General features: G+C 35.2%; 2 protein-coding genes across 3 annotated transcripts; both read right to left on the bottom strand.

Moving 5' to 3' along the window:
• Positions 1-1,012: 1,012 nt before the first annotated feature.
• Positions 1,013-6,054, bottom strand: KNAT7 (homeobox knotted-like protein). Of its 2 annotated transcripts, XM_086255892.1 has the most exons (6): positions 5,906-6,054; positions 5,153-5,703; positions 4,807-4,927; positions 1,926-2,116; positions 1,618-1,749; positions 1,013-1,467 (listed from the first exon to the last, which is right to left on the bottom strand). In XM_086255892.1, the coding sequence occupies exons 2-6, from the start codon at positions 5,435-5,437 to the stop codon at positions 1,327-1,329; spliced, it is 870 nt and encodes a 289-aa protein (XP_086112018.1). In that variant the 5' UTR covers positions 5,438-5,703; positions 5,906-6,054; the 3' UTR covers positions 1,013-1,326. The 2 variants fall into 2 exon arrangements, with proteins under 2 accessions (XP_086112018.1, XP_086112019.1); XM_086255893.1 differs by lacking the exon at positions 5,906-6,054 and having other exon boundaries at positions 5,153-5,889.
• Positions 6,055-12,159: 6,105 nt separating this feature from the next.
• LOC147273934 (FAM63A-like protein (DUF544)) lies at positions 12,160-19,963 on the bottom strand. Its single transcript, XM_086255891.1, has 12 exons — positions 19,662-19,963; positions 18,258-18,376; positions 18,058-18,164; positions 17,885-17,972; positions 15,438-16,518; positions 15,232-15,286; positions 15,064-15,145; positions 14,797-14,877; positions 14,222-14,326; positions 14,090-14,139; positions 13,571-13,688; positions 12,160-12,781 (listed from the first exon to the last, which is right to left on the bottom strand). The coding sequence occupies exons 1-12, from the start codon at positions 19,846-19,848 to the stop codon at positions 12,695-12,697; spliced, it is 2,160 nt and encodes a 719-aa protein (XP_086112017.1). The 5' UTR covers positions 19,849-19,963; the 3' UTR covers positions 12,160-12,694.
• Positions 19,964-20,297: the final 334 nt, after the last annotated feature.

The raw sequence follows: 20,297 nt of genomic DNA, 5'->3' as shown, positions 1-20,297 counted from the left end.
AAAAAGCTTAAAATGCTCTTATAATGTGGGGTATCAGACATGACTTTCTTACTCGGGTGGCATGCTTGCGAGCTAACTTGCATGTTCAACTTGAATCAACTTGAGGATAGGACTATGGGTGTGAGTTAGCCTTTATTGCCATGACAGTTAAGATGTGGGAACAAAGTGAGATCCGACATAGAGAATGGAATGCCAGCGTCATGAGAACCTATCGATGGGGCGAGTGTCTTGGCTAAGAACCTTGGCACAAGGAAGCAATCGTATAGTCGGTACGAGCAAGACTCGGGACCAGCAGTTCTTGTTGGCAAACCTCGAGATGGTAAGATCTAAATCTTGAAGGAAGCATACAAGAAGGGAAAGGATGGCATTGATAGGAATCTTTGCGCCGCACGGTCATATTCCGCTACATGAAAAATCAGACGGTGACACTTTGCATACCCCTATTGCAAGTTATAAGAGCTTGTTGTAGTGTGGTATGCTTAATTTCTCAGTTGCTTCAAACAAGATGATACATCATAAAGCTTCAGTATCATAATTGGCGATGGCCTTCGAGCAGAATGTGAGGTGTTGTGCCAAGGTTTTAGTTTTGAAGCATAGTAGAGGTAGGCATGGGTTTTAGGATAGGACAAGTCTTTGACTAACACATTTGTTGATGACCAAATTAAATTGGACTAACGAGAAAGTAAACTAACGTGTTTCTAACTTTTTATATAACTTATTCTTCGGAGTAATGTTATTTGTATACACTTATCTGACCACATTAGTTAACAACCTTATGTAATAGCTGGTGTGGTCATACCATATAATTAATGCCATTAATTAATTCAATTGAACTAATATGGCAACCCAAATTCGATGCATGGTGTTGGGCTCCATGCTGTAAATAATTCAAATTAAAGATTCTCATAGTTGTGAATATATTCCAAAAAATGTTGCTTCACTGTAAATTTCAGAAAGTAATGTGGCAACAATTTACAGAAATAGGTCACCAGTCTATTTGTAAGTATTAATGGAAGCAACTCAAAAGTAAATGAATATATTACATAAAGAGATACAGATCAGTGTCATTACCCCCATTGAAACATGAGTTTAATTACAACACCTCACAAGTAAGCTATTAGTTGGCCATTTTGTTGCTTTCTGTAACTGAGTTTCAAAAGTACATCTAATATCATCATCCCTTCAAAGCTTTGTGTTGGCTAGATTAGCTATTTACTCCCCCCAAAGTCACATAACAGTAATATTATATCAGAGACACAAAAAGTAAGCTCTTCATTAACTGTGTCTCTCAAATCACCAAACAATTAAGATTGATGGGTTGGTTGTCTATCTTTTTCGCTTGGACTTTAAAGAGGTCACTGACTGAGAGTTGCTGTGCCAGTTTCGCTTCCTTTGATTAATGAACCAATTGTTTATCTGCTTCAGCTGCAACCCTGTCTCCTCCACAAGCTTTGCCTTGTCATCTTCCTGTATATATTATCATATGCAACTTTCAATCTTACTGAAATCATAAATATATATATATATATATCATATCATGCATTGTAGAAGCAGTAATTCAGAGTGAACAATTGCAATGAACTTATTTTTTAATGGTGAAGTTGTTTGGTAGCTTACAGTTGGGTATGGCCACTTTGAGTGTTGCTGCCACCAATTCTTCAACACTGTAGTTGTGTCCCCAGGTAATTTGCCTGCCCTTCTTTTTCTTAAAATTTCCTCCCTCACATCTTCAATTCTTGACTTAAAACCCTGCGCGCGATGACCCTTATTTGTCAGACACTACGTACGAAAATGTTATGTTGCCACACTATAAATCACAACTGTTGATTAAGTTGAATTATGTATGAACGTGCAGTCCTGATTCAGTCTAATACCATATATAATATGTCAGATATTTTGCAGTGATTTATCTTTTATGCATTTACCTGCTTGAGCTCAATCTTCAATTCTTGGCGGACTCTTTCCATTAGCGATCTTTCAGATTCAGTTGGGAGCAAGGGACCAAATCCCATCATGTCATGGCTATCAGAGCCAGCTTGATCCATAGAGAAATCCATCTGCATGTCATCCTCATCATCTGACATTGTTGCACCTGTACCTTCACCCAAACTTACTCCTAAAAACACATGAAACCGAGAAAATTAATCCCAGTCTTTTAGCTTCCATTAAGAATAAACATCTCAATTCTCAATAAACGTACGTAATATAACATGTGCATATATTGTTCTAACATGATTTGACATAAAATCCTCTCCTTATATTTTTTGTGTTGATTGATATTGTGGTTATATCATATTTAATATAAGGAAATGGGCTTGGCCCATAAAGGAATTCTAAACAAAAGTTGGGCTCAAGTGGTATCAGTCCAGGGCTTAGAGCGAGATCTATAATTAATCACCACATATTTTCTGATAAATATGTAAACAAAAAAAATCTTCAATAAACTAACAGAGCATGACGATGAACAAAGTCTTTAGCTAGAAGATAATGTGTACGTACGTGACCAAATGTATCAGGAGTACAGGATATATATAGATATAGATATAGATATAGATATATATATATATGTATATTCCAATAGTCTGCATGCATGGCATGATTTGAGCTAGCAAGGACAATCACTGTTTAGGGTTCACGTAATTTTCTTTTTTTCATTCAAGTTATATATACTGTAAATTAATAATGATCTACAATTACTATTGAAGGTTTGGAAATATGAAAATATCGATAAAACATTGATATCAAGAGAATTTAAATTGAAAAATATGAAAGTCTAGTATGAAATGTAGAAGCATAAACTATCAAAGAAATAGTGAGGATATTATCAAATGTTCGAGACTGTTACTTTCGTTTCAGATCTATTTATTTGGGTTCTTTCTGTCGATAAAAACAGAAGTACTGTTACCAAACTTTTATGTATTCTTTCTAAAGTCAATATATCATGGTTCTGTGATTCTTATAGACAGCTCCATATCACAAAACCGTCTATTTTATAATACTAGCAAAAATAGCATGCACCATGCAAAGGTTCATATCAATATTCTGAAGTTATGATATTTTAAAGTTGTTAGAGAAAAAAATCATTAACTTGTTAATTTGTAATTTCTGTTGTTTCTTTTTAATTTGTTGTGTAATACGTGTCTTTATACTTTTTTAAAGAACCAAGATTCAAATTTTTCTGAAATAAATGTACTTGCAAACTTGATAGTTCATTTCACTACGAATTTGTCATTTTATTTTGCTTCTATGCACACAGTCACACAACAACACAATCCAACAAACAGGTTACCGGTCCAAAATGTTCAGGAATACACACCATGAGTTCTGATACCATGTTAAATCCCCATGAGCCTGCTAATTCACCCTTAAAACCACCTTGTAATGGGTGGAATTGGCCAAGGATTAGGAGAGAATTGCCCAAGGCGCGCTATACACTGTACAATCTAACTATATCCTAACGACATATGATATTTAACAGAAAGTACTAGTCAAAATATGATACGCTTAATTGCCACTTGGTAACTAAGGGTTATGGACAAGTCTTTAGACCATGCTAAGCTTTGTATTTTTATTGTAGCATGGAAAAAAAGTACTTGTCAATTTGATATGCCACCAATGACTATTTAGCATCCTGACATTAATTTTCACCTAATTGGAGTAGCTATTTATGGATTCGAAGTTTAAATCTCATTGACAAAATTTTACTACTTCTATGGTGGTTATTTATTTTTGGAAAGACCATTTCTGATATTATAATGCAATATGCTAACTAATTAAGAAGGGGGAGATATTGCCTTCTGTTTTGTAAACAAAAATGCAATATTTGAATAAAGAAATTGATATGCCAATGCAAACTATTGTATATATAACTTCCAAGATATATGAACCCTATGGGCAATGCTTTAGAGGCAATGTGTAAACAGGTTTAAAGCTGGCTATAAAACAACCAATTAACCAAGAAAACAAGCAATTTATCTAACTTGTATTCTACTTTCCTGCTCAGCTTCCTAAACCCGACAACCAATTGATGAGAATAAAAATATATACTGAGATATTTTCAAAGCATTTATTAATTCATTGAAGTTTCATTGATTCCTATTTAATTTATTCTTTTGGTAATTAATATAGGGAAGAATTAAGAACCATGTACCTGTATCAGCTAGCCAGTACCAATCTGACCACCATAAATCCAACCTTCCATATAATCATTATTAATTAATGATATGATTGATTGATTGATTGGTTACATGCCCTTAATTATCCTCCACCACCTAAATGACCAAACTCCCAAGATATGGATAAGCCAAGCCAACAAACAAAGTTCATGCATTCCATTCACAAAGCTAAAAAGAAAATAAAATAAAATAATGATTACAATGAATCATCAAAATTAAAGTATTCTAGGTAGAAACCCAAAATATATTCTGCTAGCTGCAGCCTTATCATTAGTTGGTCATTGGTTTATGGTGTACCCTCCAATTCCCTTTCTTCACTGAACTAATCTACACCAACCCCTACCCAACTAATATTATTAATCTTTTGTGATTATTTTTGTAGACCCTACACCCACTTCATGCAAGGACACTCAAAACTCCCCAGAACCCCAAAATAGTAGACTTTTCTTATCTTTTATGCCTACCAAACGCATTAAACGTCAAAACGTACCAACCCAGATATATATAAATATAACAGAATTAACAATTTCATATATCCCAATACCAGTTGATGATGATGATATACTATACATAAATTAAGAGAAAAATATATAATAGTAGTAATTAAGAATGAGAATATACATAGACATACCAGTGAGAGCCTGCAAGGTGCTTTCAATTTCACGGCAGCCCATGACAGCTTCAACGGCATGGACTCTGACATGTTGTTGAAGTTGTTCTTTGAAAGAGCACAGGACTATGAAATATTGTGCCTGTAAATAATTACAAACCCCATAAAGCTAGATACAGCTAAGAAGTAACAAGTACAATTTAACGAATCAAACCGAAAAACGTACATATAAAATATAATGTTTCCTCTATGAATTTGAAGCACACATTCAGTTAAAAGTAAAAAGTAACTTAATCAATAATTTAGATTCATGGTAGTATGTGTTAAGAGTACTGGCTGGAAAGCAAGAGAAGATTTGATTTGGTACCAAGAAGTTATCGAGGTCTTGGCGGTCATGGGATGAGACGTTGTGGGCATGTTGTTGCGAGGCGTAGGAGCGAAGCAGGTGGTGCGACTGCGAGAGCTGAGCTTCGATGAGAGGCAGCTGGTCGATGGGCGTGGCGACGCGGAGGCAAGACACATGAGCCGATAGAAGTTGTTCGTAGAGAGGGTGTGTGGCTATCTCCGCTTTCAGTTGCCGGAGATGCTGGTGGTCGCCACCGGACCCAGAAACTTCACCGCCCATCATTCCCAAGCCACTGCTTTCTTGCATTTGATGATGATCAAGTTGCTAATTTTGGGCAACTGGGTTTTGGAGAGCAAGTGGAGGAGGATTATAAAGTGGGGAAATTTGGTCAGGACCACTGAGAAAGAAAGAGTACTCAAAGAGACAAACACGCTTTGTATGTATGTATGTATGTGAGAGAGAGAGAGAGAGAGAGAGAGAGGGTTGACAGTTTTATCTCGTTAATGGTGTAAGAAAGATGCCATGGGTTGCCGTATATTGGGATCTGAGACACGAAACTTTCTGCACCACCTCTGAGGAAAAACAAAGATTTTACATACGCATACAGCAGAGGTAAAGAGAGATAGATAAAGAAAATTTAAAGCCAAGCAAGAAACAGATGTGAGAGAGAAAGAGTGGCTGTGTGTGTGAGGTTTTCAAGAATTTTTTTTTTGAGAAATGAGTTGAGAGAGAGAGAGAGATCAAATATATTAGGGGGCAGTAGAGAATCATTACCATGAAAGGGGGTTGGAAGCGAGCTCATAAAAAGAAACAAGAGATAAAGCTGCTTGCTTCCTTCTGTGGTCTGACAATTAATTTCATTGCTTTTTTCTTCTTTCTAATTTGATTTTCCTCTGATTTTTGTTTTCTTATGGGGGGGATTATAATTCAACTTTCGCTTAAGCACAGAAAAGGGTTTATTTATTATTATTAATCTTGGTTTATCAGAAATGAATTTTGATTAGGTATGCCGTATGCAATAATTCTTGGGTTATCACTTATCAGCAGAAAAAATTGTTTCTTTTTGCCTTTAAAATAAGACTTTAACTATCCATTTGATAAGGTACTGATTTGGACACTGCACAGTATATCATAAATGGAGCACTCCTTTCAATACAATTTTTGTTGACTGCTAACAGCCTAACACCACAGTCTACAACTCTACACTGTACACATAGTTTCTAGGGGTGGACATTTGAAACCGACATATCAAAATCGAATTCGTACTATTTCGTACCATATCGATTACATACCGTACCGATTCAAAATCGGTATGATATCAATATGAAATTTTCAATATCGTAATATTCAATACTGTACTAAATTATATTTAATTTAATTATTTAATATTTTTTTAATTGTGTGTCGTCATATTAGTGGCTATTTGGGCAAGTTTATAGACTATAGTAGACTTGCCCACAACGAATTCTCAATCTCTTATTCTAGTATTCCTCATTCCCCAACAATATTTGGGTAAAAAAAGTTAACTAACCTAGTATGTAAGAATATTAGGTTAGAGTTAGACAATTACTAATAAAGAATTGACAATTAATATGTAAGAATAAAAGTGCAAGAGATTGACAGTATGTCTTTTTTATTGTTAAATGTTATTTTTTGACCAAAAAAAAAAAGTTTAAAATGTTAGCACATACCGAAACCATACCGAATTCATAGAACACTGGTATGGTATGATATTAGTTTTAAAAATATCTATACCGTACCGAATAAAAATTTCGGTATGATATGGGGCTTATACAGTCTCATACCGTACCGTGCCCACCCTTACACATACATAGCTTTCTAGCTTTTTGTGGTCATTGTATAAAGTTGTACAATAATTATTATACCAATTTTTACATAATACAATATAAGGGGTGGTATACATACAGTTGGAAGCCGAACCGATCCACGAGAACCGACAGAGGTCGAAGGCTACAAAACAGGACCGTCGCCGAATCAAAGGCAGTCGGTCACCGACTTCTCAGTGTCGACAGGCGGTGCGGTTTGATCGCTTCAGGTATTTTGGTGGTTCAAGGGGGTGGCATGCACACCGCTTCTGACACCGATCTTGTTGGTACGGTTCAGTTGGCGATTCGAGAATCCCACCCCTATACATAATGAATATGTTTTACATGTTGTATACAATAAAGGATAGGTAAGTTCATCTCTACCGACTTATTATATGCATTCATATGAGACTTCATTCAAATCTGCCTTTTCTTTTATCCCGTTTATTCTACATTGTAATCTCATGATCGAATTCGTACATTTCCTAATTCACCCTTAAAAAAATTATTTATGTAAAAAATTAACCAAATGGAAAATCGTTTAATCATTGAACTATTATTAAATAAATAGACAATAAATTTAATTGTTACTAAAATTATCTATTTATTTAATAACTGTTAAATGACTAAACGATCTATGATTTGATTATTATTTTTGCATGGATGATCTATGAAGGATCATCTAAAAAATAAACGATTTCAATCATAAGACTAAATTGCGGAATAGACATGAGAAGATAAAGGCACAAAGGACAAAGTACCGAGCATTCCTAGAAATCAAATATGAAACTTATATGTGTTGAAAATATTGTCTAATCATGAGAAAAATGATTGTAAATTTTTTTCTATGGCCTCTCGAGACTAGCTTGAGATCCTAGAGTCTCGAGGCGGTTGCCTCATTTGCCTATCCTCTTAATCGTTCTTGGCCTCGGCCTCTCTCTTCTTTCTTCTCTTCCTACAACTCTTCGAGATTGTTTGATGTTATGTATGCATAAGTATATAGATGCAATGCAACATGTGCTATATTTACCAATTATATTACTTACATTTTTCATGAACATATGATTCACATATATAAGACTCACTTTAAAAAATAGGCACCGCACTTTTGTTGTGACATAGTCAAGTTTTCAAATTAGACAAGTTAAGAGTTGTAGAATGGTACGTTTAGGGCTATAAATATGTTTTGAAAACGTTGTTTCTTTTAATAAATTTGAGCTAGACTATAGCAAAATTAATCTTGTGATTGGCAAGGTTGGCATTGAAATTTTGAAGGCGTGAGGTGAACTATAAAAATGGGGTCATCGACTCTTTATGTGCATTGCTTGAACCTAATCAAGTATATAAATACCTCACAATTTAGGACCTGAGGTAGTTGCCTACTTAATTCACCTATCTCAGGGCCATCCTGGTGTTTAGCTCCTGTGTAATCCTTGTGAAAAATGTGGTTAGTAATATAAAACGTAATATGTGGTATAAATTCATGAATTATATTGTTTGGTACGGACGAAATAATGATCCAACCACAAGGTCATAGGGTGCTCCATTAATCAAAGGGATAATATTGGCAGCACCTTATGGTAGTTTGCTTACCAAACCCTTGTAATTTGTATATACAATGTTGTGTTATTTAAGAAAGTCGGCTGAGGGTTGGGCTGTCACTATTGGCCGTCTCCTTGGCTGGTGTATTATGCTTTTCAAATACCAATTTGATTTTTTTTTAATATTATTTTGTTAGAATGGTCAAATATTTTGATTACTGTTAGGAATTTAGGATAAAGAGAATTGAATAAAATATAAAGGCACCCGTTTGTTGGGAAACAAAATGACCCACCACCGACTATTTAATACTGGTGGCACACAATACTGGTGGACCGTCTGATGAATTGCCAACCGTTAGATGTGGCATATATAGTTTTGAAAGGTATGCCCTCATTTAGAACATGTCTACGTTTAGTGGCCAAAAAAAAAAAAAGAACATGTCTACGTTTGTGTTTTTTTTTTTGTCATTATTATTCTTCAACGGTGGTTGGGAATGTCTAAATTTTTCTTATAAGTTTCTTAAGTTATATTATATCTTAAAAAAAAAAAGAATTAATACCAATTTGGCCCCCATACTATTCCACTTGTATCAGTTTAATCCTCAGACTTCTAATTTGAAAAATTCAGACCCTGTTTGGTATTTTATTCAAATTTTTTTTTTTTCAAAAACAAAAAAACAAGTTTTAGTCAAGAAAATGTGTTTGGTAGACTATTTTCAAAAACAGTTTTTAGAAACAAATTCAAAAACATGTCTTTTTAAAAAAATGATAAAACATCATTTTTTTTTTACTTGCTTCTTTCTTAGCTGTCATCATTTTTTAAATTTAAAAATTATTTTCAAATTTCATACCAAACAATTTTAAAAATTGATTTTGAAAACTCACATTAAAAAAAAAAATTTTATTTTTGAAAAAAAAAATTTGCGTAGGATACCAAACGAGCCCTTAGTCCTCAGACTTTTTCAATTTTACCAATTGAGGTTGTTAATTCAATTTACACACTTTTCGTCCAAACCTCTGTTTGCATAGAATCATGTATCAATTACGTATCCTCATTTTTTAAGGCAAGATGGTCACTCTAAACTATACCATAACTCTACATTCGTTTCAGTCCTAAACATATTCATTTGATTTCAATCTAAATTGATTGAATAATTTCGATTGACAAAATTGAAAAAGTCTGGAGACTAAATTTTCAAAATTAGAAATTTGAGGACCAAACTCCCCAAACTGGCATTAAGACCTAGGTTTATGTATGTATGTTTAAGAAGCATTTAGGATACATATACAGGAATATGTTTGATCGATGTGCGGTGGTGATCGGGCCATTATGATGAACAACATGGTCCTACACATGATAAACAGTTGTTATTTCTTTTATTATGGAAGAAAAACAATATTAGATAAACATTTGCACAACAACACCTAAAGCAGTAGTAGGCATGGGCGTCAGTCGGCCTAGGCAGGTTGAGGCCCAACTCGTTAGCCTAGCCGAGTGGTTGGGTTGGAAAACTACCAACCCAAATCTTTCCAAGTGTAAACAGGGCAGCTCTCGATTTGGCGAGTTGCAGCGAGTAGATCGGTTTAAGGCCGATGACGACGATGATGAATACATATGGTGGCAGCGACACCGAAATATGTGGATTTCTAAATCAGAATTGAAGAAGAGAAGAAGAAGAAGAAGGTTGAAGTTGTGAGTGGGTGGTTCAGTCGTTTGGCAGTGGTGGTGGTAGGAAGTAGTAGAAGTAGTAGAAGTAGTAGAAGTAGTAGCAGTGGGTTCACCATCACAGCTGTAACTTTGTCGTCTTCCTTTCTTTTTTTGACCAATAGTCGTCTTCCTTTCTTATCTCTACACTATTGGGATTAGAGTGGTCCTCGTGATCCACCTTCTTATGAGATTATTAAAAGAAGATTAATAAACAAATACAACTTTTTATCAAAATAAATAAATAAATTAGTAGATCGAGTGACACAGAGAGAGAGAGAGATAGAGAGAGTTATAAAGTGTGGTCCCGGCAGGCAAGAGAGAGAGTTGATAGGGTGTTGTCCCAATCTATGGGGTCCCCACACCATGCTGACCTGTCCTTTTCTTTTCCATCCTTTCTTAATCCTCTTTTCTCTGATGATCTCTCAGTTTTTGTTGTCATGATGATGACTCATCACTCAGGATTCGTCCAAAAACCTGCCACCAAAGTCAATCAACTGGCTAATCATCCTCAATTAACCAGACAAATTATATGGATAATATATAATCAAATTGTTGTGGCATCTAATTGAAGGGGAATTTGGGTTAATGCAATTATGCAAAACAATCATAGATTATAAAACCTCTCAAAAAACCATTAACCAGTTGGACAATTTTTGTGACAGAAAAGTATAATTGCAACTTTTTAGATTATAAAAACTAAACACGTATTTTATACAACGCCTTTATGACATATAATTATGATATAAGAGATTTAGAGTTTATTTTATTTTATAAATTTTTTTTAGATAAAATTTAATAATAATTTAAAATTTTTAATTAAATTTTTTATTTTTATTTTTTGACAACTTTAACTTCAAGACTTTCACCGATCAATATTTGATCTAGTAAATGACATACTCTCGATCAAATGAACTATAGGTCAAGTCCGAAGCAACAAACAGGGGCTTACTAAGAGCCAAGGTGTTTAGAACCGCTGCCCATTGGTTGGTTGTTGTGGTGGATGTGGATCCTACAACGAACAAATTGGCTTTTGATTGTTGTTTGGGGCCCTCTCTGTACCTTCAGAAAAATTGGAACACCTCGCACAATTTTGTTGTGGCCTAGTGGGTAGAGAACGCCTTTCGCACGTTTCTGCCAACCAAGTTATAAAACAACAACTACAGTATATTTCTTTCTTGGCCCGTGGTATTCTCAGCACCCTAAATAATTGAGTTGATTATTTTATTTTTTAAATTTTAATTTTATCCTTAAAATAAATAAATTTAATTTTATTCATCGGATTATTCAACACTTGTTTGTTAAAATGTTTGTATTCAACCAAATATTGTCATTATATTCGGCCCTAAATTGTTGAACTCTTTTGTATATTTTAATGGCATGTTGCCGAATGAATCTAGGTGATTTCATAATTTTTTACAAGAAAATGTAAAATAAGAAAAATTTATCTAAAAGATAGTAGGATGGCCAATGCAGCAATGAAGGGTGATGGGAATAGTCTCCACCTTCTTTCTTTTTGGTTGGGTAACAAACTAAAATATATTTTGCTTTCAAATGCACGCTTCCATGCCATAATCTGAGCCACAGGCCCACAACACAAGGGAAAATTTAATAGAAACATATCATGCGCTTACATATTCTAAAATCTCTAAACCATTGGAGTGCTTAATATAATCATATCCATCCATCGATTTTCATCACCGCCGCATCCGATGGCATTCCCGTGGATGCTAATGCCAAAGGCAACCATGACCACTGTCATCTAAAACATGAAAGAACGAAAGAAAGAAAGAAAAAAAGGACGGATGAAATTAGGTCTAAGATACTATAAGCTATGGAAAGCTGAGTTGTCCTTTTGGGCCTTGGGCCCCAAAACTTACCAAAACAAAAAGTTGAGTTGGGTAAAACAACAGAAAGAGTAGTCGGATGGGATAAGTAGTTTGGGGTGACAACTCAACAAGAAAAGAATAAAATAAAATAGATAACCCACATCTTCAAGAGTTTGAACCCAAACTGCTTACGCCAACTTATTATTCATTCATTCTGTTCTACCCATTCATAAGCAGCCATGATGAAAAAGCATGGAGAAGAGTTTCCAAATAAGGCCACACAGCCTCGGTGAACAACACTAAGATCGATAGGAAAACGTGCTCTACATCAGCTCAGAATGTCGGTGGACTTGACTAGAGGCTAGAGCCCATCACTGTAATCTGGTACTTGTCTGAATCTTTCCATGTGTTAAGAGCTGGGGCCTCATTCATCTTCCTACAACCTCCAAAAATCATTCCGGTTAGAGAAATTGCTGGGCTTGGGGAGACGGCCGAAGCAAGATTGTCTGTTTATATACTTGGGACTCTATTTACAGTCAAAAACTTTCATCTAACAATCACATATAACGCTGAACTGGGTTGGTTAATGTCAAGAAATAAATTGGGGCCAGGATACAAACACCATTTACAACACAAACTTATAATCTGCTTGCTGCCGGAATTCACATCACGATACACTTTTCCTTGGATTTTGCTTCGGGTTTTGAAGATGAGGATGCTGACGGATTTCTGCCACTGTTTCTTGTCACCTGCGAAAGTGGCAGGTCAGTCAACCTGGAACATGTATGATGGGGTATGCCTATATAAAATTATTATTTGACTACTCAATAGAAAGAGTGTCATAATGTGCTGTGCATAACTATTATTTTCACCACTTTTCACTGAAAAAACTTCTGAAATGGCGCAAATTAAAGAAATGTTTCAAAAATGGACTGTCAACCAAGTTAGTGTTTTGAAATGAACACGTACCATAATTCACACCAATGATCTCAGATACAATTAACAAGGGTAGCAGTGAATTGAGGTAACTCTGGACTAGACAAAGTTGAAAAACATTCTTTTACAGGGGTTCTGGCCACTCTAAATTGTGCAGAGTTCAGAAAGAAACAACAGTAAACATTGCAGTCCAAGGACAACCCTTAGGACAGTTAAGAGTTACTGCCGCCGTTTACCGGGGCTTCCATTCAAAGCTCATAACACTTCTCCTTCCGACAGGGATTAACAATGACATTTAACCTTGTCTGAATCTAATTGGTTTCAAAGTTATGGGGTCACATTCCAATTACACTAGAAAACTCAATTAGAAAATCAGAGTATAGAAATCCCTTATCAAATGAGAAATACCCATGTTCTCTTTTCCTTGTGTTCCTTCTTCCTTTTATTCAGTCATAATTGAGTCATGAAAACCTATTCGAATCCCAATTAACTGATATCACAGCAACTGCTAAAAGATAGCAGTTGATAGTTTGATACACTCAAACATATAAAATAAAAGGAAAATAACTGAGAAGTAACACTGGTTAAACAAGAAATTCTACCTGGGGACCTGTGACCATCCTTGAATTGCCACTAATAGATGGTTGCTGCGAATTTTGACGTTGTGGTTGTTGATCAAATTCCTGCTGTTGCAGAGCAATTGCCAATTGCAGATCAGAACTGCCACAGCATAAAATTTTACAATTTTAGTACATTTGAATGAAAAAAGGACTACACAAATCGTTGAAACAAATTTGTGTATAAGAGTGTTCAGACATAACATTAGGTATTTTAATAAGATAAATAATATGTTATAAACTCTTGAATGAAAAACTAAACAGTTAAAATGACAACGGTTTAGAGTATGCAAACAAAATAATATGTTTCAAGTATTAACAACTGGATTTTCATCCAACTTCTTATTAATAATATATATATTATTAATAAGAGTTAAACAGCACACAGTAATCCAGCATTCATGTAGTGGCGATATCACTTAAACTACATTTCACATCTGGTCTTAAACTACAGAATGTAAATCAACATCTGATTCGCAACTACAAGCAAATTAAAAGAATTACTTTATATCGAAGCCTTCTTGTGCCGCACTATCGATGCTGGCAAGATAGTCCTGAAGCATGGGATTTCATATTAGAATCTTGGAAGCAATTGTGAACTGGCATAAATATTTTAGGAATGAAAGTAATCCATACCGCAGTACTGCTGACAGCATTGTGTTCATCCCAATTGTCATTTGCATGACTTTCTATCTTAAATTCTTTGAAGTTGCCTGTCATGAACAATGTATCCCCATTGACCTGAAAATCATAGGGAATCGTGATTAGGATGCTAAACTACCAGAAAAAGGGAAAAACAGACGCCATAGCAACATGAAAATAAGTAAATATAAATATGAGTTCCAACTTTAAACTTTGAACATCTTGGCACCCTACTATTTTGGAAACATCTCTCTTCATTTGAAACCAATATATTTTTAGAGCAGAAAATGGTGGAATACAACAAATCTGTAAATCAATGGCCGCATGTCTTTTTCTGACCTTTTTGTAAAAAAAAAAAAATATAGCTCTTATTGAATTCCTTTTCGTTTTTGGAAAAATCAACAAATATAATGTTTTTTAATGAAAACTCTTAGTATCCTCATATTGTTGAGCAATAATGCATGTTGATTACTAGGGGGTGGGCATGGATCAGGTTAGAGGCTTAGAGCCCAATCCATCACCAAGGCAATAAATAAACAAAGACAACCCAACCTAATTACTAGTTTTACCTCATTTAACTTTTCCCACACCAAATCAGGCTGATTTATGTATCCTTGATCAGTAGCCAACAGATAAAGTTCACCATTGAACTGCAAATGAAAAGAGATATGGTAAATATTTTCCATAGAAGTCCAAGGACTATAGAGAACATTTAAAAAGCATTAGGAAAGACAAAGATGTGTTTGATTAACTTTTTCACCAGAAATAAGTGTTCTTGGCGGTTCAATAGGGAAAAAAAACAAACATCAATCATAAAACATCCAGATCCTACTGACCTTAAACATAGTGCTGAAGTGATTATTACGAAAGAATACACAGAGCTCACGTTCTTTAAGGCCATCTTGTAAGCAGAAAAGTCTGCAAAAACAATAACAATAATTTTATGGAGAACATAAATCTGCAAAGAATATAGGACTTAAAATTCAAACAGTAAACCAACATACCCGTAGAAAGTCAACTGATTAGCATTGTTCTTCATAAAAGTCCTGACCAGTTCCCCTAAACGCAATTGGCAATTGGAATTGAAGACATTTTATATGAGAATATTAAAAGCATTAACCGAATGCATGAGAAGTAACAAATTTACAAATGAACTAAAACAAGGTCAACACATCATCATTTTTCAACTCTGATATGGTATAGTACTCACCTTGTTGTGGAGTAATTTCATCCTTGGGCCTTGCATCTACGGTGCTTTTGTCAGCTTGTTTTGCAAGCACCACCTCACCTTCATATACAGGCTCTCTGTCTTCAAAAACTGTAGTCCCTGAATCCAAAATTCGTTCCTCTCCTTCATAGATGGGCTCACGGCCTTCAACACTTGACGTCAAACCTTCCGATGCATCAATTTGCTGCACTCTGCCACTAGATGAATCCGAACCCACATTTGGAGCAGATATGCAAGATACCTCTATCATATTGCTCCCATTTTGCTTATCTGGACTTCCATGAGCATCAGTTGTAAGCTTGACCTGATTCTCAAAATTTTCATTCCCTCGTGAAACATCTGTATGGTTGTCATTGACAGATTCAGTATGTCTCCCAGGAGAATAGGAAATTGTGCTTTCAATCTGAACTGATTCATTCATAGTGCTTTTTGCAACCAGATTGTTGGAAAGATGTTCTTCTGATTTCACATGAGTTGGCTGATCAATATTTTCTACCTTATTAGTATCCAGAAATGATGAACATGCTTCTTGCACTGGAGTAGTTTTGAAAGACATCAGATCACTACTCTCATTTCCAAGGGAATTGCAATCTTCTGAAACAGACAGTTCTGACTGATGAAAATTATTGTATTCAGAAACATTCTTCTCTGATTTATCTACAGAAGCTGCAGGCATAACCTTCTCAGGGTTTGTACTTTCATCTGAACTAACTGACAAAGGGGCTCCATCAATACTGGTTGCCAGAGGATCACTCACTGAAGTTGGCCCTTCGGCCTCAGACATTCTTAAAGCCCTTAACAACTCTTCTTCTTCTTCAAGGTCTCCTTTTCTTACCTTTGGTTCATCAGAAGCTGAACGTGGGGACTCATCAAAAGATCTAGTTTTAGAAAGGCATGGTGAAGGCACACCCAGGGTTGCAGTTGTTGCAGCAACAAAATCAACACAATCTTCTTCAGGAGTCTTCTTACATTCACTCTCCATATTTCTTGTTTCCAGTGCAACAAGCTCCCCCATAAGTGTATTATAGGACTTTGATCCAATTGCATTAGTAGTATCATGATCCTGGTAAACAAGCACTAGCGAATTGATTATCAAACCAAAGGCCATGAAGCACATACCAGATGGCATATTCTTCAACATAAATCAGGACAACATTGTAATGAAAGAAATAATACACTGTTAACAAAAATGCATTTGTCCAACATCAAAATAACTTGATTATAAAGAATACAGATTCAAATTATGTATGTGCACACACACCCCTTAAACCATGAGTTCCAATCCCACCACAACCCCTTTGGTAGCCACCCACATGAATTTTATCCTGATAATTGCCTGCTACACATGAGATAGGAGGAGTACAAGTGCAGAAGCATCAGTCAAATTGGCAAGACCACCAGACACCTTAGAAATACATACACATGTATACATATGCATACAAATGTACACACACATGTAGAAGAACACCAAAGGCAGTTGCACAAAACAGACAATCATGTCATGCACAAGCAATTTCCATGCATGAACCCTCTTGTTCTTACATAGCACGCAAGATCCAATTTGTTATTTCTACAAATTTAATATATATGTGTGTTCTTTCTTAGGCCAAAAAAGTGTTGTGGCCCATCCTCTGGTGAGGCACTTGATAGCCCAATTTAGTCGTTTTATGAAGGCCCATGATATCTTTATATTGTGGAGGTCCATGATGTCATCCAGTTTATAGGCACATGATGCCTAAATTGTTGAAGTGGCGAGGCATGTGATACCCACTTGGTAGTTTTGTGAAGACAAGTGATGTCTATGACCTTTAGTGTTGTAGAGGCATATGATGACATCCAGTTTGCAGGCATGACACAATCATCCAAGGCAGCACAAGTGAAATCCAATTTAATTTTTTTTGTATTTTATTTAATAATTTTAGTTTCTTTTACGTTTCGAAGTTCTTAATTATACTTCCGAGTTATGTAACAAGTTGGGCATGATTATATTCTATCCTCCAGTTTGAGGGGGGAGTTGTGCAGAATGGAAGTATATTATAATTCGGATCTAAGAATATTTTCTTCCCTGGTTTGTTTAGGGGTGTAATGTCAATTCTTACGTTAAGTGATTTGGTTGTGAATGGTATCCTATTGTGATTAGAGTTTTACTCCATTTAAACCCTTTTAGGGTTATGATTAATGCATGTAATTCTCTCCCCATTTTCTCAATAACTATATTAAGCGAGGCCAACAAGCATATACAGCAAGGATAACAAGTAGCAAACCTACTACAACATGCTCAAATGCATCAAGGCCCAGCAAACATCAGAAGTTTTGCATTAAGAAAATCTAGTGTTTGAGTAACTCTACTTTACTTGTAACAAGATAAAACTAAAAATAAAATCTACTTTACTCATGCTAAGTAGGGCTTGAGAACTAAAGGAACAAACCTGGGGATCAACTATCCAACCATGATATAGTGGAATGTCTAACAGGTCAAATATAGCACATTCTGGGGTAAACTCAAAATCGCTTATCCTGCAACCATGAGGTTAATTTCAATTCAAATTAACAAAGTAGATTGTCGCAATAAACTACAGGTAGGAAACTAAATAAGAACAACCTTCTGAATTTTATATTGACATCTATCCCGGTTGCAAGTCTAGGGAGTAGATCAATAGCATCAGAAATGTTCTGCTGTTGATTTTCTACATACCCTGCATCTTTATTCTACAAGACAACAAGAATATTGTTAACTTCAATTTAAAAACAAGAAAGTGAGAAAACCAAAAGTGGTTGTGAAAGCATATTATTATTTATTACATCAATATTACTGTTAGAATCAATTAATCGTTCAGCAACGAGCGAAAGTAATTTCTCCTGTGAGACTTCTGTTGTGTCTGGACTCAAATTCAAGTTGTTCCTCAGCGAAAGAACATTACCTGTAAGAAACCAAAGTAGGCATGAGTCTTGTTCCCTACAATAAAACAATAATCTTTGTATGCATCCCTCTTTCCCTATGTGCACATAACAGGATTATTCATGTCAATTTGACTTACATAAGAAAACATAACATAAAAGATTGCATGATTTATATTCCTACATAAGTTTATCATCCATAAACTTGAAACTGAAATTAGGCCTGACCCCATCATGGAAGGAACTGTTTTAGCCAAGTCAAATTCATTTTCTTAAAAACCAAATAGCACAGAACCTAAGATTCATAAAGTTTTTCGTTTATTCTCCGTAGATTTCCCAGAAACCAAAAGGCTAATTAGGAATGACAATTTAAGAAAACGATAATAACAATTGAAGAGTGATTAGAGAAACAAGAACAAACTAATGGCATGCTTTTTCCTTCTTTCCTTGATAACCAAATAGAATAGACTCTCAATCCAAAAATAAAATCAAGTGATAATCAGACTATGTTATATGCTATCATTTCCCAATTGTCAAGCTCCAAAGAACTGTAAAAATCAAAAAGCATAATTACAATGATTCTTTTTGAATTTAGCAAGAAAAACTAGAAATATATTTCTCAATCACAACTAGTAACTAACCCTGACACAACAGTATGGTTTCACCCTAAGTAACAAAAACAGCATCCCTACAAATGAAAAACTCCATTTCTAAACGTCAAATACATTAAGAAAATTAGCAGTCATTGTGTTGTGTGTCAGTGTCTATGTGTGTGTGTATCAGTGAGAGAGACAGAGGCAAAACTCTTAACAGCAATACACATTTGATTAAAGCTCAAGACAGGGTGTGCTATGTTTCTTTGGCTTCTTTTAGTATTTTTTCATTAACAAAATTGACGATCAGAAAACCCTAGAAATGCAAACTGGAAACAAATAACAGAACCTTTCAATTTCGAATAGATGGAAAACAGGATTAAGCAATATTAGCAGCGATCAAATATCGATCTTGGAAGCAGAATTAGGTAAAGAAATGAAAAAGAAAAAAAAGAATTCATAGTGTGAAGTGATCAAGTCGGTATTTTCTTCAATGTTTGGTTGTTGCCGATTAAAACGGATGAAAAAGAAGAGAATTAACGAATCTCAATTTTGGACTCCATTAGACACACACCTACAACTCCTGCTCCATTAGACAATCAAGATTCCAATCCCTTAAATCATTTCCTCAATTTTCTCGGCCACCAAACAATCCGAAGCCCAAGAAAAAATAGAAACCGAAACCCTAAGAGAGAGAGAGAGAGATAGGAATTACAGATTGCGAGGAGAGGGCAGGGGCCATTGTCGTTCTGGAGGACGATAGGCGCGGTGCGACCCAAGAATTGAATGAGCTTGGTCTTGTGCACGCACTCTTTCACTGTCTGTTGCTGTTGCTGTTGTTGCGGTTCCGGTTCCGGTTGCTGCTGGTCTGGTCTCGGTTCCTCCGACGACCACGATGCCATGGCTGTAATTGTAATTTGATCACCACCACCACCACCACCACCTTCTCAGTTTTTCTTTTGCTTTCTGTTCGTTTATACAGAGAGAGAAAGAGAGAGGGTGTGAAAGCATTTACTTATTTTTGTTTGACGAAAATGTCAGCGTAAAGAATTAAGTTTTGGTTTAATTTTTATATTTAATGAAAATGGATTTCCATTATTGCCATATTGGCAAATTGTTTTGGATAATTCATTATTGAAAAATTAAGTAGATTGTCTGATAATATTAGCAACAACAACATGGCAGTACTTATATCAAAAAAAATTAATATTATATATTTCATAATTTGTGTTAGTTGATTATGTCAAATTTGCTAACTTCGCATTAACATAAGGTACCAGCATATCTTTCAAACACTTTTGATATGGAGAAATTAGTGTGTGTAATCATTATCAATCCACATACAATAATT

This window comes from Dryas octopetala, chromosome 9 (genome assembly GCF_963921425.1).
Source record: "Dryas octopetala chromosome 9, drDryOcto1.1, whole genome shotgun sequence".
In the NCBI taxonomy this organism is placed as follows: domain Eukaryota; kingdom Viridiplantae; phylum Streptophyta; class Magnoliopsida; order Rosales; family Rosaceae; genus Dryas; species Dryas octopetala.
This window is presented reverse-complemented; position numbering and strand designations above follow the sequence as displayed.